This window comes from Misgurnus anguillicaudatus, chromosome 10 (genome assembly GCF_027580225.2).
Source record: "Misgurnus anguillicaudatus chromosome 10, ASM2758022v2, whole genome shotgun sequence".
In the NCBI taxonomy this organism is placed as follows: Eukaryota; Metazoa; Chordata; class Actinopteri; order Cypriniformes; family Cobitidae; genus Misgurnus; species Misgurnus anguillicaudatus.
The window spans coordinates 11,450,717-11,475,797 of record NC_073346.2 but is presented as its reverse complement, the minus strand read 5'-3'; the positions used below and the strand labels follow the sequence as shown (position 1 = coordinate 11,475,797).

The 25,081-nt window shown below is 35.8% G+C and overlaps 1 protein-coding gene and 1 long non-coding RNA gene across 4 annotated transcripts; one reads left to right on the top strand and one right to left on the bottom strand.

The window, feature by feature from the left end:
- Positions 1-358: 358 nt before the first annotated feature.
- Positions 359-1,916, bottom strand: LOC141367210 (uncharacterized). The gene is made up of 4 exons (XM_073871867.1): positions 1,787-1,916; positions 1,534-1,695; positions 1,252-1,437; positions 359-1,157 (listed from the first exon to the last, which is right to left on the bottom strand). Exons 1-4 carry the CDS (start codon positions 1,896-1,898, stop codon positions 457-459), a joined length of 1,161 nt encoding a protein of 386 aa, XP_073727968.1. The 5' UTR covers positions 1,899-1,916; the 3' UTR covers positions 359-456.
- Positions 573-22,779, top strand: LOC129447706 (uncharacterized). 3 transcript variants are annotated; one of them, XR_012371445.1, is made up of 9 exons: positions 573-697; positions 798-1,189; positions 1,336-1,507; positions 1,594-2,054; positions 2,980-3,059; positions 18,673-18,789; positions 20,023-20,165; positions 20,307-20,423; positions 20,543-22,779. It is a non-coding gene; the product is annotated as an uncharacterized lncRNA (long non-coding RNA). The 3 variants fall into 3 exon arrangements; XR_012371446.1 differs by having other exon boundaries at positions 573-710; positions 1,615-2,054; XR_012371444.1 differs by having other exon boundaries at positions 574-710.
- Positions 22,780-25,081: the final 2,302 nt, after the last annotated feature.

Below are 25,081 nucleotides of genomic sequence, written 5' to 3'. Positions count from 1 at the left end.
ACATTTGAAGGGGATCAGAAAATTTCATCCAAACTTTCAAAGACAATAATGGGTATTGGGAATTGGTTTTAAGACCACTTTTATAAGAGGTTTTGATCCACTTCAAATGTTGACTAGTATAGTTCTCTCTTGTCTGCAGACTGTATTTTGATTGGTCCATTCTGTTCTGGGTCAGATCACTGTGTCTTACTTTACTGACACAGACAAACATGAAAATAGAGAAATGGTTGCACGGCACATCGGCATAACTGATCAAATGGTTGCCTATAGCAGCCCAATTATGAATACTGACTCTGTGGATATGATACTACAATGCACTGTGTGTTTTAATGAAAGACAACTGTATTTTAATGACTTTTATTTACAAATGTAAAACAGAACTATGTACAGGAGGTTTCAGGTTGGAGGAGGTGGAGGTCACACCTGAAGAGGAGGCATCAGGAGCAGGTGGAGGTGTTAGGATGTCTCATTGAAGCGGTTATACTTATTAATAAGAAGATGCTTCATCGCCGGACTGTTGGTGTATTTTTCCAGCAGTAACTGTCTGTCTCTTTGTTCCTTTTCTTTTCTTCTTTTCTTCTCCTCTTTTTTTCTGGCTCTTTGCTCTGCCCAGGTATGAAGAAGAAACAGTCCTTTTGTTTTCTTCACAGCATTGGTCTTCTCCTGACCTTTGACTTGAGGTTGAGCAGGTCCCCCGGTACCATTAGAACGTACTTGAAACATCTTCATGATATTTTCATCAATTTCATCTCTAGTCTTTTGAAAGACATGTTTCTCTTCATTGTTGGTCTCTATAGATGCTTTTTCGCCAGGTGCTTCCTGCAGTTCTGGAGCTTCTAGCTGAACTTCATCCGTTTCACTCTGACTCTCCGTCTCCAGCATCTCTACAGTTTTTTCCATCCAACAAAAGGTTGGATAACTTTTCGTCCCCGCCTTTGGTCTTCGCCGGCATCCGTTATCCTTCAGCTCAGATTGAGAGATGAACTGCACATCATCATCTTCAACACACCCGCTGTCTTCATACTCAATGTCCATTAGGATGTCAGTGAGTTGTGGAGTGAGGTCAGACTGGGATGAAGTAGTTGACAGTGTTATCACCTCAGTATATTCAACATCTGAGCTAAGCAGAGCAGATCCAACTGGCAGTGAATTTGACTCTAAAGAATGAAAGGACAAAAAAAGAGTTAAGGTAAGATTTTAACCTCGACACACAATTGAGTTGTATTTTGTGATGTAATCTTAAAGTTTTACCTTCTTGGTTTGTTTGGATGTGAGTCTGCCTCTTTATCTGTCCCGTCTGTTGCAGTGTTTCTCTCTGTTGCTCTGATTCCTCAGGTGCTGAAGCGAAGTAAGCAACATCTAACACCAGCAGCTCAGACACTGAAGAATAAAAGCATTTGACCTCCTCATGTGCTGGAGCTGATGTACGTGGAGCAACTGGTGTTGGCAAAGAAGATGGAGACAGTCTGAATGTTTCAAGCTCAAAAGACAACACAGTTTTATCTTGGTATACCTTGCTAGGATTTCTCTTACCTTCTTGCTTTCTTTTGATGAAGGTTTTTATCTTTTTCTCTCCACTTCGTTCTAATACAGCGTGTTGCTCTGAATCTTTAGCAGCTTCCTTCAGTTTTGTCTCCTGAGTATCTTGAGGATTTGGACTGAATGCCGCACTTCCAACCGGCAGTTCACTGGACCCTAAAGAAAGTATGGAGAGAGTTGTAAAGTTTTTACCTCAACACACAATGAAGTTGTATAATGTGACATCTTTGTAAACTTAAACTGTTACCTTCATGGTTGGTTTTGTTGAGACTCTGCATCTTCATCTCTTCACTCGGTTCCTCTTTGTTTATGTGTTGCTCTTTGGCTCTTATGTTGAGTTTCCTCCTTGAACGCCTCATCTCAGGTGATGTAGTTGAGTATACTGGAGTAACATGTATCACCCTCGGTTTAGACGCAGATGAAGGAAAGGACATGGAGGTACATGGAGCAACTGGTGTTGGCAAAGGAGACAGAGACAGTCTTGCTGTTTCATTAGACGATGGAGATGCATCTTGGTAGGTTTTCTCCTTCTGTCCCAATGCGTTCATGTGTTGCTCTGAGTCTTTGACTCTTTTTCTGGGGGGTTTTGACGTCTCAGGTGCTGAAGCAGAGTTTTGAGGAGCAGCGTTTACCACCAGTGGTTTCAGTGCTGACTTTCTCTTCATCCCTTCAGTATCATCTGTCTTTCTTTTCTTCTTCTGTCGTTCTCTTTCTGACTTTCTCCCTCGACTGCTTTCTGTTTTCTTCTCAAACTCAGTCTTTGTTTCAGATGCGCTGTACTCCAGCACAGGATCCAGACTCACTCCCTTTTGCTCTATTTGACGGCATTTCTTTAAGGTCTTCCTCCTGTGCGCATCACATCTGAAACCTTTCTGTGTAGAGTCAGACGGACGCTGTATTTCTCGTTGTTCTTGCTCCTTAATACAGCCAAGCTGTATGAAGAGGCTGTTTGCTAGTCCCATGTCTTAACGTGTTGAACAGCTGTTTTAATATGCATGTACTTCACACACTGTCATTAGTTTACTGATCACCAGTGACAACCGATGATGTCATCAGAAATATGCTGAGGAGCAGGAGCCAATAGAAATGAACTCAAAACATTTTGAAAAATGCATAAAATAAAGAAATAAATATAAACAAATGTAATTTTGCAATAACTTTTAAAACTGCATCTTATAACTCATGTAATTAATTAAATAAAGTTTTTTATATACACATACAATATTTCCAGCAATATCTGGCCTTTAAACTTTTAGAAATTAAATTTCTTTTAATTTTCTGTGCTGATTTAAGGGAAAATCTGGAGAATAGATGTAACAGAATTACTTTATTTTTTATTATCAACTGAAAACATGAGGGAAATGTTTATAAACAGAGGATGGAGAACAGTTACTGTAGATGCTGTGTGTGTCTGATCAAAACTTCACGTGTGTTTGACAGATGAGTGAGTGTTGGGTGTTAATGACGCCATCTAGCGACTGAAGCGAACAAGAAATGATCAGCAAAGTAACTTTACGGAGGTGAGTCTGTTTGTCTTTACTTTTTATGTGCTTGTTTAATCAGTGCCGCTAACACCATCATGGTCCGGTCCTTTATTTATATATATTTTGTAGTATTATTGTATTTGGTGCTCTAAATGTTGTACAACGCATTTGGTCAATCTCATGGTCTAACAGCGCTCGTCAATGTCAGTAAAATGATTGAGGTAACCAATCAAATTAAAGACGGCGGAGTTACCGGTCAATCGAATCAAAGAAGGCGGAGTTATTGACCAATCAAATCAAAGAAGGCGGGTCGGGGGTTACCATGACAGGAATAGAGTGCCGAAGTCATGACGTCACTTTGTAGGCCAACCCGGAAGTTAGCGGCGCATGGGTTCCCTCGATCGAAAAGCCATTCATTTTTCCCATAGACTTTTGGAAAATCGCAAAAAATAAGATCTGTGTTCAACAAAGAGTTATGAACCTTACACGTTTTGTCTATCAAGATAATCTTTATAAGTTAAACGAAAATGTATACATTTTGAAGCCTAAATAAAGCCGTCAGATATAAAATGCTAACGGTATGCTATAAACGGACTACAGCGCACCGGTCGCGGATCAACGTCATCTTCAAGCTTTCTCAAACTTTATTTAAAAAACACGCTCGCTCATTGTGATCTGCGCGGTTTATGGACACTTATCCACTTTTTCATGAGAAATATTGCCCATTCGTTATTTCCAAAAATGTTAGAAATTTTGTTTACGCGTGATTTTTTGTTAATGTTTTATTTATTTATTAGTTTAATTATTTCGTTAGTTTATATAAACCTTAATATTATCATTGTGCCCCAAATAAACTTTAAAAATTATATTTCACTGTATTATGTTTGATTGTATGTTTGCATACCATTTGCTAATTCGCCAGAAAAAAAAACATCTCAGAAGCACTAGCTATTGCCGTATCAATTTCCAATCTTATGTACTTTTTCTTACTTAGACGATAGAAAACCATAGATCGAGGAGAGAGAACCACTATAAATCTGGACATAACAGTGCAGCTTAGATGCTGGTTTACTTACCGGTATTGTAAGGGCCAGCATGAGGGACAAGGTTTATCAAGTGTCATTAATTAAAACTATGGAGAGATAGAGGAGTTATAATAGTGTTCTATGTATTTTTAAGATAACTATACAATCTCTGAACAAACAGAACACAGTTAAATTCCAAACATTTAATATAAAAGTTATATATAATTATATATGTTAAATTTAAAGAGAATTGTCCAATAGCATCAATGCTTAAATACAATATATTATAATTAAACCATATATGTTCTCTAAATAAACCATATATACTAATTTTGTTCACATTTTCTATATATTTTTACCTGGTAATCCACAAGCCCCAATGTGAGAGCCTGTGTAGTAAATTGTATCTCACATTACTGTGAGCTGACTGGTGTATAGTTACAATCAGGGTGCGATTTGCCGGGGGGGGATGCGTGGGATTTCCCCCTTTCTGGTCAATGTATCCCTGCCTCTGCTTAATTATTTTTATCCCCGGTGGGGATAAATTTATCCCCCTCTCAAAGTGATCAGTGCTACTACACTAGTGGCGAGACGGATCACAAAACTTATCACGGATCCGTGGTTTGATTAAAGTCAATTTTGTTTTAAAATGCGCTACTTTGGCTGGCTCTGATACAGCTGCCGCGCATCATCTCTGTATTCACCACTCTGAAGACTTGATCAATGTCCCGCCCACGGCGCTATCTGATTGGTTACAGACCAGGTTACATCTCACGAGTAATAGCCTATCAACACTTGCGAGATGGTTATGGAGCTGTGTGTCGAAAAGATGAAATGCAGCATATTCAGCCGCATATTAATAAAGCGGGAATAAAGATCACAATCTGATTATCTGTTTATGATGACAAGCAGAGTTAGTGTCCCAGTCACACCATTGAGAATGGCAGAAGTTACACACATGATAAATGCCGATGAGGCGTTTAGCGAGGCGCGGGCGCGTCCAGTTTGCGCAAATGAGGCTAAGTGACTAACACATAATGCATCTGACTTTTCTATAATTTCACTGTAAATCACTGTTAAGCATCGCGGTGTAAAGTTAATGTTATTACTTTAAAAGCAGCATTAAAACGGTTTCTACTGTAATGGTTTAACTTTGCAATCAATACATTGTTCATATTTATGTTTAAGTTGACACTACATTGTGCCATATAGTTTTGCCATTCAAGATTTAATTATTGCGTGTTTTTTCGTTGTGCATGATCACAGTTCATATGTGTGGGGAAAGATAAGCTATTAGAGTAAAAATATTGCGTTAGGCTGCTTCATGAGTTAATAAGAAAAAAGATTTTACAATTCCTGCAAATGCAGTGATGAGTTCATGTTTTCATGATTTATTTTATGAATTAAAATGTTTTGAAATGTGCTGTGGACAGAGACGCATTATGTCAAGAATTATAAAAAATCGTCAATAAGCTCATAATTTGTGCTAAAATAGTATAAATCTTTAGTTTTAAAACTATTTTGAAAAGCTGGTTATATTTTTATGTTTCTGCGCAAGTTCAGCAGACAGTGAGGTTCGGGTTTGTTCCGATCAGAGCTCGTGAGCGGAGAGCGCATTTCTGAATATTAGAAATATTTAAATTAGAAAAATATTTTAAAAAATAATAATATTATAATGGATTTTTGTTTAGGTCGGACAATAATTACCAAATTTCTCTCTCATATTGCTCTTCATAACCACTGAAAACAATCAAGTAGTTAAAACTAATGGTGGGTACAAAATGACTCATGACGAAATATGGTGGGTACCGTCGCCGAAATCGACGCCTATGAAAACATCCCCCCCTCTGTTTTTTTCACAAATCGCACCCTGGTTACAATAGTATAACATTTAATTTTTGGTATTTGTTAGACAAGTGACTTACAGTGCATTCAAGCTATAGATATCAGCGCGTTCTCTGGGAATTAAACAAAAGTTAACAAAATGCTCCAATCACTGATCCACAGAAACATTGCAGCAAGTTTTGTAGTAAACATCTTTATTTTCATAAAATAAGTAAACTTTGTCTCCGGACAAAACAAAACATGTCAAACTACAGTCTCTCCACAGTACAACAATATTTGGAAAAACTACAATTTGAAAAGACTAAATATATAACGCTATGTATATTAACTGAAAGGTAAACTTCTGAGAACGTGAGGCTGAAAGGCTAGTGACAGATTTCCTGTCATGATGACGTCTAAACTCCCCGCCAAGGATGTAGTCCCTATTAGCAACTTGTTAGCAACCACCGTTTTTAAGGCACAATAAAGTTTAAAAAAATCACAAGCAGATTATAACTGGTGTATTTTATGTCATAGAACAAAACGTGAAAATATTTAGAGGTTTTGTTAACCACAGACCTTATTTCAGGCGATTTAGCAAAAACCCATTCAAAAAACCCATAGACTTCAGGGCGAGGGAACCCGTAGTGCTAAAATGCTACCTCACTTCCGCGTTTTAGCCTACAAAGTGACGCCATTACTTCGGCACTCTATTGCGCTTATTGAATGTGGAGCTGTGCATTTGAGTTTTATCGGTGACAGAAAGTTCTTATTAAACATGTAATATTTAACAAATGTTTTATCATAGAAATCTTACACGACCCACAGTAATATTCTTTAATGCTACATAACTTCGTTTGGAATTAAATATATGTCATTGATTCATGTCATGTAATTCTTCATGGTTAGTGTGAGGAGACAAGAAACATGAACAGCGTCTTGTCAGAGATCAGATTAGGAAACATTGTGTGCATTTTGTGAATTAAGTCTGACTTTACCTGAAAGCCTTTTATTAAATTCAACTGTGTAAAAAGATTATGAATTAATCTCAAAGTGAGAGCGTTATTATTATTATCTTCAGATTTAAAGTAAACATGATAAACCACAAGGCTTTGACTGGAGTGTATCTGTTGCATTTATGTATATATATATATATATATATATATATATATATATATATATATATATATATATATATATATATATATATATATATATATATATATATATATATATATATATATATATATACAGGGAGTGCAGAATTAGGCAAGTTGTATTTTTGAGGATTACTTTTGTTATTGTACAACTACAGTGCTCTTGGTCAATTCAAAATGTTAACAAACCCTTAAACCTGAACATTTAAGTAGTAAAAGTGAAATTTTGGCTTTCTTAAGAGAATATTTCTATGTACACCATTATTAGGCAACTATTAGTGTGCAGAATTATTAGGCAACTAAATGAAAACATCTCACTTGGTTTTTTTTTCACTTCACCTGTTAAAGTGAGAATAATAAACAAACTCTACATTTACAAAAAAAACCAGAGTTTTTTTTATGTGTAAACACATGTACAAATAAAACAATAAAAAAAATATATATATATATAAACTCAGTGACCAATATAGCCACCCTTCTTTTCGATAACAGTCACAAGCCTTCCATTCACGGATTCAGTCAGTTTTGTAATGTTATGATGCCTGGAAATTAGTTCAAATCACCTGCGAATCGATTTTTATTATTATTATTATTATTATTTTGCAGTCAGCAATAGTACAATTAGAAATATGCAATTAAACAAAAGTATACAATTTTTAAATGAACAAGCCAGAGTTATTTAAAATAAATAAATTAACAAAGAGAGAGAGAAGGAAAAAAAAGAAAAATGATGTCATTCAACTAGCAATGTCATATCAGTTCTTTAGCATAGTACAGTATTTTTAAGCTCTTTAGTAATTCTTAAGCTCTTTTTTAAAGTGAACGAAGTTTGGTTTGGAGTCAGACCATTTTACCTTATGAATGTGAAATTTTCCCAGTAAAATCAACATCTGAATAAGATATTCCTTTTCTTTATCAAGTGTTTGGTCATTGAAGTATATTAATATGTCCAGTCCAGTTAGCTGTAAAACAATGTTCAGTTTTTTCATAATTAACTCTTTCCAATTCAACCCAAAACATCTTTGTGTGTATACAATGAAAAAATAAATGAAAAATGGTTTCCTTTTCACCTTGACAAAAACAACATAAATAATCAATATCCAATTTAAACCTTTCCAACACATGCTTAACCGGGTATATCCTATGCATTATTTTAAAAGAGACTTCTCTAATTTTTTTGTAATAAAAAATTTGTCCACTGTTCGCCAAGCTTTCCGCCATCACCTGCGAATCTATTTTTTTTTTATCACCTGCGAATCTAGAGTGAGCGAGCTAGCAAACGAATGACGTCACGCGATGTGTACGTTGGGCAGTTCAAGCTGGTAGCTTGGCGGTAAACCTCTGCTCCGCGCGACTCGAGTTTACCAAGTAAATATGGGCAAGTGCAAGTTTTCGGACCTCTGGCTGGAGGACGCTCGGTTTAAAGACTGGCTTAGGCCAATAGTTGGAAACAGCCGAGAAGCTTTTTGCAACGTTTGCAAAGGCGGTTAATTTAAATATGGGCTTTAGCATATCTGGGCACATAATCAAAGATCTTTCGTCTCTGGGGTGTGATCAAAGCCTGGAGTGGAGCCAAATCACGTTCCTCTCTCCACTGTAAGCGTTCTGTATTCACTACGCACCGGATCCACTCCGGGTTTTCTTACTGTATCACGTTAAACTGAGGTAAAACTTTATTTCAGCTAGCATGGTCAAACTTATAATGCAGGAAGGTCCCGATGTTTTGAAGATCGATAAAGGAGTAAAAGACCAATGGAGATTGACTTGGCTTAGCGAAATGATGAAGATTGGCAAGCCTTTCAGTTCGTGGGCTAAGAAAACCAAACGGGTAAGTTAACTTGCGTGTCTTTGCACAGTATGACTAACGTTAGGGGTCCTGTATTGTAAATGATTTCTGACGTTACTGATCATCCGCGTCACGTTTTTAATAGGCTACTGTGCTGATATAGCCAGTGGCTGATACAACGGGTTTGTTAAACTTAATGTGGCGCCACAAGAAACACGAGGCAGATGACAAATCCCGTAAGAGCGATTGACGCGGAATCATAAGAGGAGACTTCCGAAATGCTCTCGCGGGACTTTGATGTCATCCACCTGTCTTTTTTTTTTTTTTTTTTTTTTTTTTTTTTTTTTTTTCAGAAATTTTATTTCAGAAATTCAAAAAGTATACAAGGAGTTATAACAAAAAATATACATCTCGCAACAATTGAAGATCAAGTAAACATAAATTATAAAGTAGTTAAAAAATAAATTATAAGTAAAAGAAAGATAAAAAAAAATGCCAGTGGTAAGTTACAACAATTTAAAATAACAAAGAATTTCATGGGTTTTTCTTGCCTTTTTGTTTTTGATTTTGTCCAGTGTAATTCCATATTGTTTAATTTCTCTTAAAAATTGTTCAAAGTTTGGCTTAGCTTTTGTCCATCTTTTAACATGAATATGATATTTTCCAAGTAAAATAATAAGTTGAATAAGGAAAAACATCTTACTTTTGGAATCAACAATGTCCTGTACAAAGAAAAAAACTACATCATATAGATCAATTTGTATACATATTTCACACATCCTAGAAATGAAGTTAGATACATCTACCCAAAACATTTTTGAGTATACACAATCAAAAAACAGATGAGTGATAGACTCTTTGGCAACACCACAAAATTCACACAAGTTTTCAATATTCAAATGGAAACGTTCAATCACCTCTTTGACAGGGTAAATTCTATGTAAAATTTTATAAGAAACTTCTTTAATTTTATTACTAATAAAAAATTTATTTGTTATTGACCATACTTTTTTCCAATTAATATCTTTAAATTTTGTGGACCAAAACACTGTTGAGGATGGTAAATAATTTGTTTTTAAAATATTCCTTATATATTTATTATTACATTTATCTTTCAGTATATCAATATCCCCAATAAACATTGTATCACTACAAAAACTGGTTTGAAAATCAACATTTACAGGATAGAATCCAGGACTTCGTAATAGTAGTACAATTTTATCAGAGATTGCATCAAAGATAATAGCATATTCTTTTGGTCTCACAGGAATCATAAATTTGTTGAGAAATTCAGAATATGTTAAGAGTAAACCTTGTTCATTAAGCAATTGATTAACAGTAAAAATTCCATTGTCGTACCAAGTCTGATTAAATATAGATTTTTTTTTGTACAAGATATCTTTGTTATTCCATATAAAGTATCGATGCGGAGAAAAGTTATGTTTATAAATTAATTGCCAAGCCAGCAATGCCTGCTTATGAAAGTTTGCCAATTTAACTGGGATTTTGTCAACCGAAAAGTTACATTTTAAAAGAAAATTAATGCCACCCAAAGAATTAAATATGTAATTAGGGAAAATATTCCAAATACTGTCTTTATTTTTAATAAATTCAATTATCCATTTTATCTTAAACACGTTATTAAGATCTGTAAAACTTAAGACTTCAAGGCCACCAAAAGCTCTATTATTATTTAAAATATCTTTCCGTAAATAGTGTATTTTCTTCCTCCAAATAAAATCATAAAGAATCTTATCCAAATCTTTGACAACAATGTTTGGAACATCTGCTGACATTGATATATAAACAGACCTTGAAATCCCTTCTGCTTTTGAAAGCAGAACACGTCCATTTAGGGACAGATCTCGCATAAGCCACATATTAAATCGATTCTTAATTTTCTCTATAATAGGCTCATAGTTTAACTTGCTTCTTTGATTCAAATCTTTACATACCATTATCCCAAGGTATTTGAGATTATCTTTAATTGGTATTCCACAAATTTCCTTCAAGACACATTCTTTAAGAGAAAATAAAATGGACTTATTCTTATTCATCACTAATCCAGAGATACCAGAAAATGTTTCAATACAATTAATAACTTCACCCACATCATCACTGTTTTTGATAAAAATTGTGGTATCATCTGCTAATTGACTAAGTTTAATCTCTTTCCCAAACACTGATATTCCTTGAAAACTTGCTTTTTGATATGTGCAGCCATGACCTGAGTAACCAAAATAAAGAGAAAAGGTGATATAGGACATCCTTGTCTTATCCCACGGCCTATATCAAATCTCTGACAAGTACCGTGGGACAGCTGGACTGAACTATTACATCCATTATAAAGTGTACGAATTGCTTTTTGAAAAAAAAATCCAAAACCAAAAAAATCAATAACTTTGAACATAAACGAATGTTCAATAGTATCGAACGCTTTATAGAAATCAATGAATAATATAAAGGAGTCATCTGGAATAAGGAATCTATAATCAATTAAATCTAAAATTAATCTAATATTATTTCCAATAAAACGTCCTTTCAGAAAACCCGACTGCTGTCATCCACCTGTCGGTTCTTGCAGTTGCATTTGCGTGTTGTCACAAAAACGTAACATTTGTACATATATTTAAGCACCGCAGTTTAAAAACAAGTGATTTTAAGCCATTTAAACACAAACAACAGTGCGTCCGCTGTTTCTGTGTCAGAGGAGCACGCTAGCCGCGCATTCGTTTCTCATTGAGCTTGTGTTCTGAGTATTTTTGCCGCTTTATTGGCCTTAAAATCCTCGTCTTTGCAAATATCCTCATATAAACACGACCATTTAGGTCTTAGGAGAAAGTACAGCAGAAACATTTGCGCATAAAATAGCACTTCAGCGCTGCCTCTATTGTAACATAATATTTTGTTGATAAAGGTACGTACAGTCATTTAATTTCATTCACTATGGTTACAGACATCCTGTGGGATTTGTACACTACTTTAACTCGAGTTGCTCGTTCAGAGTTTATATTCATACACAACGTTACTGTATTAGAGCTGTGACTGTAAGCTGTTTTGTATGAGGGGCCGTGCGGCTAAAAAAACATACTTCACTTATGAATACATATGTAAAAGCATGCATACACATATATAAACACTCGCATATACATGCATACTGTTGGATGTTTAAGCAAATACCTATGAAATACATGTGCATACTAATGTGAAATTCATACCAATACATCTTAAGTTAGTAATGCATACATATACACTTGTGAATAACTTGCATATACATGTAAACTTAATGCACGCATACACCTATAAAAACTGAAATATACATAAAAACTTAATACACGCATACACATATAAACACTCGCATATAAATATAAACTTGATGCACGCAAACATATATAAACATTCGCACATACATATAAACTCTGTCCATGCATATACACCCATTAAACACTTGCATATATATGTAAACTTGATGCACGCATACACATAAAAATACTCGCACATACATATAAAAAAACTTGCACATACATATAAACTTGATGCATGCATACACATAAAAACACTCGCACATACATATAAACTTGATGCACGCATACATATAAAAACACTCGCACATACATATAAACTTGATGCACGCAAACACCTATTAAACACTTGCATATACATACAAACTTTCAGTATAAAAGGAAGTCATTTCAGTATAAAAGGAAGTCATTTCAGTGTAAAAGGAAGTCATTTCAGTGTAAAAGGAAGTCATTTCAGTATAAAAGGAAGTCATTTCAGAATAAAAGTCTCGATGGAGGGAGGAGCCAAGGTGACTGCAGCTACCATGAAGCAAGCGGGTGCACCGCTATATTTGATGTAATTTGAAGTAATTAACAAAAATCCCGAGCCTTATTTGACAGCAGCACTAATTGAACTATTTGATCGGATGCATTTGATATACAGACCGTGACCGGAATGCACCCACAAATCGCGCTGTTATTAGAAATCCTTAACTGTTTCCAAACTGAGCATGGACACAAACAAGCAGAAGACGTTTATAAAAGCAGCTGCCTATCAGCGTGTACGGAATCGAATCAAAACTTGACTTTTAGACCCGCAGTCTGCCTGTGCCATTCCACCCTAACCCGGACTGCAAATTAAATGTTAATATTATTCTACCCGTTACAATAAATATTCACAGCTCACTCGCTGGATACCCGTATCCGCCCGCCAGCCCACGTGCAGGACTCTGACATGGAGTATGCCTAAATAAAAAATCCCTGCCACCCATCTAGCCGACTCTTGTAACTCTTGTAATAGATTTTTGTGAATCTAGAAGGACTTCGATCATAGTCTATCACATTACGTCCTGTAGGTTCGTTTGGAATGTGTCTGCCGCACAGCTCCAGTCAGGACAGATCAGTCACCAGCGAGATTAAAAGGTGGGCTTTGTTTAATAAAAAAAAATGTAATGCATTTCTTTATATTACAATAAATATGATGAACAAGTCACCCATTTATCAAGTATCGATTAATTATTTTTACTTAATCCCTTTTGCCTTTTACAAAAAGTAGAATAGGCACGCATATTCTAAATTTAACCAAAATAATGTCTGTGGCGTTGAAGGAACTTTCCTGTTTTAGTGAAAAAGAAATAAGTTCTATTGCTGTTATTATGTAGCATATATTGGTGATTTTTTGATAACAAATATGACAGTTTTAAACATACTAAGTAGCCTATTTATTTATTTATTTATTGGCAAATACAGAACAACGAGGAACAAGTAGAAAAAAGGTAGGCGACACGCCTTTCTACCTTGCGACAAAAAGATTAATCATAGCCAACTTAGGCTAAATGTAATTTTAAAATTTCGTTAATTGAAAATTTTTTCAAACCGAAAGCCCATTGTTTATGCTTGTCAAATTTATGCTGACTCGGTCACAAAATTTCGTCACGCAGTATTTGATATACAGTATTTGTATTATTTTACAGTATACTAGCCTAAACAATTATTTTTGCCATAATCGTGCAGCCCTAGGTATTTTAATATTATTTAAGGAAACTTATTCAAAAATACTAAAAGGGAACAAATGTGTTTTCCCCTATATTTCTATAAAAAAATGGTAGGTCTTGTAAAAACATATTTGCAATAGTTTGAAACCCCCTGATATACAAAACACAAGTAAGATTTTTCAAGTATGCAGGAGAAACAGATGGAAAAATAAAAATCCTTATATTATTTGTTTTACTTATATATATATATATTGCCAAATAACGTAATGTATGCATACCTTGTGTCAAAAAAAGAACAAATATATAATGGACTTTCACATTTTTGTTTTACTTAAGAAAACATCACCTTCATTCATATAAAACTTACTTTTTCCAATAAACTGATGAGTTTTGGATCAAATAGATTTTTGTTCATCTTGCAATAAAATATGAATAATGACTATTCATAGACGATAAAATACGGTTTGTAGATCATTTTCCTTTTAGAGGCCGCTCGTATCGCGCTTAAGTTCATTTTAAATCTAGACGCGCAGCCAGCGCACTCAAATATAGACGCGTCTGAGCGCACTGAAAACCAGAAGAAAGCGGCGCCTCCTGCGTTTTCCATTTGTTTTAGATGTTAATGGACCCTAATGCAAGAATTCTTCCAATAAGTGATCGGGACTCGGGACACAATCAACTTGGGCATAAAGCGGTGGGGACATCACCCGCAAATTGGGGGGCTGCTGTGAGTGCTGGCAGCCTAGGGACAGCAACCTTCAACCCGGTGGCATGACAACACCAGCCCTCGAGGCCAGAAATTCTCCCGGTCCTCCCTATGGCCACTCCGGGCCTGCAACAACGAGAGCAAATCGAGAAGAATGTTCCTTTTCTCTGGGATATGCGGACAACGCGCCCAACGCAGTAGCCTATTGCCCGAGCACGAGGGGGGAAAGCCCGCAGGAGAAACTCTATAGCTTTAATGTAAAAAACCTTATAGATGAGTCACGACAAACGGTCTAGCGGAAGCCTTTAGTTGAGCAGGATAAAAAGGGGATTAGAAACGTGCCAAGGATACAATGTACAGTATACATATGCAACATATGCAGTTATGTCATTCATAACTACTGGAAACTTTTAGAAAATCTTTTAAGTTATTGATTTTGTTCACTTTCAAAGTTTTATACATTGTGCATAATGACATATGTATTTGGAAAAAGGGATAATTCAACAAAAAAATCATAATTTTATATCTTTCATTAATTTTATGAAATACATTAAACTATATTTCAATGGACATTTACAGGCCCTGAACAAGAACAACTCGCGAGGGGAGGACTAGAAATTAATGCTGCAAATTCAGGGTTTAGGGTGGTTTAGACTTTAATGTTTTGTGAAACACTAGGAAAAAAAATAAAAAATAAGAGTTCTGTGTGCTTTTTGTTTAAAGTGCTTGTTTTTATTTTATGTATTTATTTATTTACTGGTGGTGGGGTTGGTGGGCACTGAAGGGGGGCAGTTAACATGTCACCTGCAGTCCAGGTTAGGGTGGATTGCAGACTGCGGGTCTAAAAGTCAAGACCGTTTTGACTCGATTTGAGTGAAGCTGGGTGTGCGGTTTTACCGACAAAAAATGATTTTGTGGCTTAGTAAATTTAACTAAAACAAAGTAAATTCTATAAAAACATTCTTGTTTTTTAACCAAATTTGAGTAAAAAATAACACAGAAATGGTGAGTAATTCTAACTGAACACATTATTTAGTAAATTCAACTAAATATTTATCATGTTATATTTTTAAAATGCAAAAATTATGAACTATATTTTTAAGTAAATCCAGCGTATTATTTTTTTACAGTGTAAAAAATAAACAAGCTATTTTTATGAAGCATACATTGTTTTTTATAACAAATGTAACAGTTTTAAACAAACTAAGTATTGATTTATTCATTAGAAAATGCAGAACAATGAAGAGAAAGTAAAGGTAGGCTACACGCCTTTCTCCCTTATATGATTAAAGGATTAAATGTCATTTTTAAAACGAGAGCGCATTGTTTATGATTGTCAAATTTATGCTGGCTAGATGAATGCAGAACCAACAATATCTTAAGGCATTTTGTCATGAAATAGTAGATTTATTTATTCGTATTTATTGACAATATTTTCCTCTTTTATTCTCTCGTGTAAATTATTACGATTGTCTTTTTCGTGTCACTCAGCACGAATTTCTATAGCCTATATTGTTTTCCATTAACACAAATAAATACTGTATATCAAATACTGCGTGATGAAATTTTGTGACCGAGTCAGCATAAATTTGACAAGCATAAACAATGGGCTTTCGGTTTACTTTTTTTTTTAATTAACGAAATTTTAAAATTACATTTAGCCTAAGTTGGCTATGATTAATCTTTTTGTCGCAAGGTAGAAAGGCGTGTCGCCTACCTTTTTTTCTACTTGTTCCTCGTTGTTCTGTATTTGCCAATAAATAAATAAATAAATAGGCTACTTAGTATGTTTAAAACTGTCATATTTGCTATCAAAAAATCACCAATATATGCTATACATAATAACAGCAATAGAACTTATTTCTTTTTCACTAAAACAGGAAAGTTCCTTCAACGCCACAGCCATTATTTTGGTTAAATTTAGAATATGCGTGCCTATTCTACTTTTTGTAAAAAGCAAAAAGGATTAAGTAAAAATAATTAATCGATACTTGATAAATGGGTGACTTGTTCATCATATTTATTGTAATATAAAGAAATGCATTAAAAATTTTTTTATTAAACAAAGCCCACCTTTTAATCTCGCTGGTGGCTGATCTGTCCTGACTGGAGCTGTGCGGCAGACACATTCCAAACGAACCTACAGGACGTAATGTGATAGACTATGATCGAAGTCCTTCTAGATTCACAAAAATCTATTACAAGAGTTACAAGAGTCGGCTAGATGGGTGGCAGGGATTTTTTATTTAGGCATACTCCATGTCAGAGTCCTGCACGTGGGCTGGCGGGCGGATACGGGTATCCAGCGAGTGAGCTGTTAATATTTATTGTAACGGGTAGAATAATATTAACATTTAATTTGCAGTCCGGGTTAGGGTGGAATGGCACAGGCAGACTGCGGGTCTAAAAGTCAAGTTTTGATTCGATTCCGTACACGCCGTACACGCATTTCTAATAACAGCGCGATTTGTGGGTGCATTCCGGTCACGGTCTGTATATCAAATGCATCCGATCAAATAGTTCAATTAGTGCTGCTGTCAAATAAGGCTCGGGATTTTTGTTAATTACTTCAAATTACATCAAATATAGTGGTGCACCCGCTTGCTTCATGGTAGCTGCAGTCACCTTGGCTCCTCCCTCCATCGAGACTTTTATTCTGAAATGACTTCCTTTTATAGTGAAATGACTTCCTTTTACACTGAAATGACTTCCTTTTACACTGAAATGACTTCCTTTTATACTGAAATGACTTCCTTTTATACTGAAAGTTTGTATGTATATGCGAGTGTTTAATAGGTGTTTGCGTGCATCAAGTTTATATGTATGTGCGAGTGTTTTTATATGTATGCGTGCATCAAGTTTATATGTATGTGCGAGTGTTTTTATGTGTATGCATGCATCAAGTTTATATGTATGTGCAAGTTTTTTTATATGTATGTGCGAGTATTTTTATGTGTATGCGTGCATCAAGTTTACATATATATGCAAGTGTTTAATGGGTGTATATGCATGGACAGAGTTTATATGTATGTGCGAATGTTTATATATGTTTGCGTGCATCAAGTTTATATTTATATGCGAGTGTTTATATGTGTATGCGTGTATTAAGTTTATATGTATATTTCAGTTTTTATAGGTGTATGCGTGCATTAAGTTTACATGTATATGCAAGTTATTCACAAGTGTATATGTATGCATTACTAACTTAAGATGTATTGGTATGAATTTCACATTAGTATGCACATGTATTTCATAGGTATTTGCTTAAACATCCAACAGTATGCATGTATATGCGAGTGTTTATATATGTGTATGCATGCTTTTACATATGTATTCATAAGTGAAGTATGTTTTTTTAGCCGCACGGCCCCTCATAGTTTTGTGAACAGAACATACCCTGGATTATTCGTTTATGTGTACTGAATAATATGATATGAAAAAGTTGTATTTGTTCACATCACTAAATGCATTATATAACATGAACAAACAATGAAAAATATAGAGTATATAAGCATTAATGAATTCTTGTTTATGTCATTACAGTAATTGACAGTAGTTCATGGTGCATTCACTAATGTTAACAGTTTCAACTTTGATTAAAAAAAATATTAGTAAATGCTAAAATAAATACATTTACAATTAATAAATAATTAATAAAAGATTCATTAAAGATGGTGATATTCATGTTTTCTTTTTATATAGTGAGTTATTTAGCTGTTTCGCCTTAATCTGAAATGCCCTGCAAACTACAGCAACCTATATATGCCACAGGAGACTTCAATATGGAATTTATGGCAAAAAAAAATCTCCCCTTAAAATGCTATTGGTCTCGCCTACATAAAGTGTTAGTTAAAGGAGTAAGACTAGGCCTGAAAACATTTCAGTCAGAATAATTTTTTTCACTTTAATCCATGTGTCTATTCTTTTTTTTGTATGTTATATGCCAAAATCTGTGTAAATAATAGAAAGGTTGCTGATTAACACTTGCAATTCAGTGTCGTGATGGTTTTAAAAAATATTTTGAAGGTAGTAAAAAAGGTATTAAAAAGTTGTAAATTTAACTTAAGGATTGCTGTATATACCCAGTTCCTGTTTGTTTATGTGTTGCTCTTTGGCTCTTATCTTGGGTTTCATCCTTGGAACGCCTCATCTCAGGTGATGATGTCGAGTGTATTGGAGCAACATGTATCACCATCGGTTCAGACGCTGATGAATGAAAGGATTTGAATCGCTCAGCCGTTGGTGTACGTGGAGCAACTGGTGTTTGCAAAGGTGATGGAGACAGTTTTAATGTTTTGAATTCACCATACAATTGAGTTTCATCCAATTACATTTTATAAACATACAATACTCTTACCTTCTTGTTTTTTTTTTATTTGATTTGATTTGATTACTTTATTAATCCCAAAGGGAAATTTAGAATGTCACAGCAGCAAGTCTCACGCAACAGTAAAAAATACATTTAAAAAAATAAAACATAATAATACATCATAGAAATAGCATTCATAACACACCATCCAATTTTTGTGAAGTATCAATTTGCAGACCATTATTATTATTTGGATATCTACCATAGGGTTCTTCATCTTATATACCGTTGATTGTACATTCTAATAGAAGTAGGTAAAAAAGACTTTCTAAATCTCACTTTAACACACCGGGGATGGATTAATCTTACACTGTGGGAACTCATTTGAGCTTGAACTATACCATAAAGGGGGTGGTCCTTTTGGCTCATCATAGAAACCAATTTATCACACATTCTACTCTGAGATATCTCCTCTAAAGTGGGTAACACACACCCCACAACCGATCCGGCCTTTTTTATGAGCTTATTTAATTTGTTCTTTTCCTTTTCCAACAGACCCCCTCCCCAACAAGTAATGTCATACATAACAACAGATGATACAACAGAGTCATAAAATGTCTTAAGTAATAGATGATCTACACCAAACGATCTCAGTCGTCTCAACAAATGAATACGACTTTGGGCTTTCTTGTATACCTGAGTTGTATTATTAGAGCAGTCCAGTTTATTATTCAGGTATACCCCCAGGTACTTATAGGATGTTACAATTTCAATTTCTTCGTCCCGTATATATAATGGTAAAGCTTGCAGTGGGTGTTTACTGAAATTAATAACAAACTCTTTGGTCTTACTAGCATTGAGTCTTAGACCATTTTTCTCTGACCAGTCCACAAATTGCTTTATGACCTCCCTATTTTCACTTTCATCGTGGTCTTTTATGCAACCAACAATTGCAGAGTCATCCAAAATTTTTTGGAGATGACAGGTTTCAGAATTATAAACAAAGTCTGAGGTGTAAAAAGTAAACAGAAACCGTTCCTTGAGGAACTCCAGTACTGCACTTTACAACTTGAGACACACAGTCCTGCATCCTCACATACTGTGGTCTATTAGAGAGATAGTCAATTATCCAATTGACCATACTCTGATGTACTCCAGCATTCTCCAACTTATGTTGTAACAACATCTGGGCACAGTTTCCTCACTGAACGTCTCTCCTTAATTGCTGGAGTCGGGTGTATTGGAGCAACATGTATCACCATCGGTTCAGACGCTGATGAATGAAAGGATTTTACCCTCTCAGCTGCTGGTGTACGTGGAGCAACTGGTGTTTGCAAAGGTGCTGGAGACAGTTTTAATGTTTTGAATTCACTATACATTTGAGTTTCATCGACATTTTATAAACATACAATACTCTTACCTTCTTGGTCTGTTTTTTCAACATCTGGGCACAGTTTCCTCACTGAACGTCTCTCTTCAGGTGCTGGAGTCGAGTGTATTGGAGCAACATGTATCACCATCGGTTCAGACGCTGATGAATGAAAGGATTTGAATCGCTCAGCCGTTGGTGTACGTGGAGCAACTGGTGTGTGCAAAGGTGATGGAGACAGTTTTAATGTTTTGAATTCACCATACAATTGAGTTTCATCCAATGACATTTTATAAACATACAATACTCTTTCCTTCTTGATCTGTTTTTTCAACATCTGGGCACAGTTTCCTCACTGAACGTCTCTCCTTAAGGCTGGTTCAGACGGGAAGAAATTTAAAATCGTCGGCCGATTTTCCAACCCTGAGAGACCCCACACACGCCGATAAAACATCGCGGGTCTAACAGTTTTGGTCGTACAGTTAGAGGTGCGCCACCACATGGCAAAATCAACACATCACACACGAACCGATTTGACTCCCGAGCAGTCCCAGGTCAGACGGGAAGTCTCACAAAATCTCTCGAGATCAAACGTGATTTCAGAGTAAACAATCATGGCGACGAAGAGGATGCAGTGGCGATAGTTTGCAGTTTGTTTTTAAGCGACAAAAAACGTTCTCAAAAGCAAAGGCGATGGTCAAAGAAGTGGAGACAAGACAACGCGAGCATGGACTATACTTGCTACATCATGATATGGAGGTGAGTTGTTGTGACCCATGATTTTTGTTTCCCGGTACATCCTCGCTTCCTCGTCACCTCGCTTTCTGATTGGCTACACGTCACAGTCCACAGGCTGCATGCTCGTTTCCCCGGGAGACACCACACACGAGAAGAAATCGGGCCAAAAAAATCCAACATGTTGGATATCCCTGATTTGAGATCGGAGCGGTCCCGAGGTGCTTCCGAGTAGACGAGAGCAGAATATCTGATCAGTTTATTTTACGATTATCGGGACATCCTTAAGATCGTCAGAAGGGGTGAATCTGGGCTAAAATCAGCCTAATTATCCTGCCGTGTGAACCAGCCATTAGGTGCTGGAGTCGAGTGTATTGGAGCAACATGTATCACCATCGGTTCAGACACTAGCTACGTTTACATGGACACATTTTGCCTCCATCGGATTAAAATCCTTCCGATTAATAAATCCTATCATAGCGTTTACATGAACACTTAATAATGTGATCGGATTGATGTGCGTGTTTATATGACACAAGATTTACATCAGATTTGATCATTTGACATGCGCACATTGCACAAATATAGTTTCACGCTGTTTCAAGATTTGCTTTGTGCCTCACTGATTATAAAGCAGCAGCAAAAACACCCATTCACGTGTGACCAAAAAGCGTATTTTACTTCACGCGGTGCTGCAGAGACCGTTCGCAAGAGCGAGACCAAACACACGCGTTTGTGGATCAGAGAATAAATCATGGACTGACCGGACAACGCTGTCTTGTATCACTTTATGGGGAATTGGACGGATAATAGGAACAAGATTAACAAGAAAATCACTTCTTGTGACTTCCTTCAGCAAAACAAACTCGAGTTATTTGCGTCACATGTCATTACGGCAATTCTACGTCATTGCACGTGTGCATATGCTCCACACTCCCGTCCTGTAGGTGGCGGAAATGCACCTTTCAGTGCGTTTCCCAACCGCCATTAAAAAAAGAAAAGATGGCACATGCGCAGAGCCTCCCAGTTTCAGTTATCCATCCGATCAAGTGTATACATGTCATTTTGAGCGGATTACAAACGGTATAAACCACCCCTAACAAGCGGATTAGATTTTTAATCAGATTGGCACTTTTTAGTCCGATTGAGGTGTTTACATGGAGCATTTTTATTCAGATTGATCATTTAAACGGATTACAAATGTCCATGTAAAAGCAGCTACTGATGAATGAAAGGATTTTACCCTCTCAGCCGTTGGTGTACGTGGAGCAACTGGTGTGTGCAAAGGTGATGGAGACAGTTTTAATGTTTTGAATTCACCATACAATTGAGTTTCATCCAATGGCATTTTATAAACATACAATACGCTTACCTTCTTGGTCTGTTTTTTCAACATAGCCAGGACAGAACGACCACAAGCATCTGTTGTTTCATCTGCAATTACATATACAGGACTTCCATGTACTGTCTGCTTGATGTCTTCCAAATATTGAGGAAATAATTGTGGAAGGTAGTCAGAGCGTAAATGAGATGGAGCCGGAATTGACCCTCCCTGCTTGCAGTACTTTTGCAGAAATTAGGACAATTTGGGAGTTTTTTTTTCCAGTTGTATGTCAGCTTCAAGGACGGTCTTCACAAAATCAAAGATGAACTCCTTTCTTTCAGCTGCCGATGGTGTCTTTGATATACAGGATGCCAGTGTTTGTGTTCTGAAAGATGCTGTGAAAAACATTAGAATTAAATTAATTAATTAGAATTAAAATTGATTTAGAGGTGGACACTGAAAAGAAAAAAAACTGTCATTGAGCTCATAGTCCTGAGATTTTAGGCTATTATTTTCCTATTTTTTCTTATAAATGTCCCCAAAAAGTCCTTAAGTCTATTTAATAGTGCTAACGTTACTTGTAGACAGACTGTCAGACTCCAGATACACCTGACTAAATATTGTATTAAACTAAATCTAGAGGTAATGTGTATATCAAGACCATCATATTTATATTTTGTATGTAAAATTAAATATAGAGTGATTTATAGTGTCTATTAAATTTTGCAATATATTAGCAAAATTAAAAAGCTTGTGTAAATACTTTTTACCTGGTTTACTTTTTATATTGAAATTAGCATGTATTAAGATGTCTTAAGACCTTTTTATTATGTTTACAACATAATGAAAAATAACTAAATAAAACTTACCCGGAGTGCTCGCTTTTCGGTTCTTGTGTCGAGCGGATCAGAGATGATCTAATGCTGTCTGTCTGTCGCCTCAGGTAAACCACAGAGTGCTGACAGACTTTACAGAACATTACTCCGCCATCCTCATAAAAGTCATTCCCTAATTATTTTGCTCTGTCCCGTGCTGTAATTTTTGCAGACAAATTACGTTCCCTTAACTCCTCAGTGGTAAATTTTATTTTACGCATCTTTTCATCAAGTTTGAGCTGACTGAAACCGTAACGACAACCACACCAGCCTACTGCTCATAAACTCGCATGCGCGGGGTAGATAGGTCAAGCAGGGTTGCGCATTATAACACTAACAAAAACTAATAATCAAAAAAGTGTCAAAATTGTGAATTTGTATAATGATCTGATGAATGTTACATAAGTCGCTTATTACCTCTATATTTTATGTTATTTTTATTTATTTATTTAATGTTTTTGTTTTTTATTTGTGTTTAATGATTGCCTTTCTATTCTTCTTTGTACTTATTGTATCTATGTCATCCAAGATTGTTTGATACTGTATCAGTATTTTTGTGTTCTGTTTGCAATAAAAAAAATAAAAAAAGCCAATAGAAATGAACTCAAAACATTTTGAAAAATGCATGAAATAAAGAAATAAATTTGAACAAATGTATTTTGCAATAACCTTTAAAATGGCATCGCATCTCAATAACTCATGTTATTATTAAATTAAGACTAAGACACACACACACACACACACAGCACACACCACACACCACCCAAACACACACACACCACACACCACCCAAACACACACACACACACACACACACCACACACACACACATAGATATGTATAAAGGCTAGATGGCTCAAGGCGGAGTCCCTAACGGCATCACCTGGCGGCCATCTTGGGACAGGGCGCTCGCTCACTCGTATCATTGGGTTTAATGGTGCAGGTACTTTTAAATGACCATAACTTGCTCAATTTTCTACCGATTTTCAAACGGTCTGGGTTTTTACAAACGTTATTAACGTGGCTATAATTCTGGATGCTTTAACATGTTTCATGAATTTATTTTTTTATTTTTAGTATAGGTATGCAGTGTCATAGGTACATATTTGACGTTTATAACAAACCAAACCGTTTGAAAATCGGTAAAAAATTAAGCAAGTTATGGTCATTTAAAAGTACCTGCATCATTAAAACTCAACGCCACGAGCGAGCGAGCGCCCCGCCCCAAGATGGCCGCCAAAATGCGGACGTTGCACTCAATTGGCCAGCAGCGCGGACGAGCCATCTAGCCTTTATATCTATGCACACACACACACACACACACACACACACACACACACCACACCCACACACCACACCCACACCACACCACACACACCACACCACACACACCACACCACACACACGTTTTTCAATATTTCCAGCAGTATCTGGCCATTAAACTTTCAGAAATTAAACTTCTTTTAATTTTTCTGATGAGTGAGTGTTGTGTGTAAATGACGCCATCTAGCGACTGAAGGAAACTAGAAATAATCAGCAAAGCAACTTTACAGAGGTGAGTCTGTTTGTCTTGAATTGTGGTTTTATTTTTTTGTGCTTGTTTAGTCAGTGCCGCAAACACCATCAGGGTCCGGACCTTTGTATTATTTTTGTGGTGTGTATTTAAAGTCTCAAAGTAAATGACTTATATAGACTGAATTGTAATGTTGTACAACGCAGCTGGTCAATCTCAACAGCGCGCGTCAATGTCATAATGATTGAGGTAACCAATCAAATTAAAGAAGACGGATTTCCCGCCCAATCAAATCAAAGAAGGCGGGAGTTTCAGGGCGCTACAGTTTTAACAGCGACAGATGAAAGTAAGTAAACATGTAATATTTAATAAATGTTGTATCATTTAAATGTTACATGACCCACAGTAATATAAAGTGATGCTACATAACTCCGTTTTT

What these genes read in the sequence shown, in the direction of transcription:
- LOC141367210 (XM_073871867.1), bottom strand. Translation starts at nt 1,898, where the DNA reads ATGAGGCGTTCAAGGAGGAAACTCAACATAAGAGCCAAAGAGCAACAC. An exon ending in CATCAAAAGAAAGCAAGAAG is followed by an intron (nt 1,438 to 1,533) that starts GTAAGAGAAATC and finishes TGCCAACACCAG; the next exon opens with TTGCTCCACGTACATCAGCT. An exon ending in CATCCAAACAAACCAAGAAG is followed by an intron (nt 1,158 to 1,251) that starts GTAAAACTTTAA and finishes TTCATTCTTTAG; the next exon opens with AGTCAAATTCACTGCCAGTT.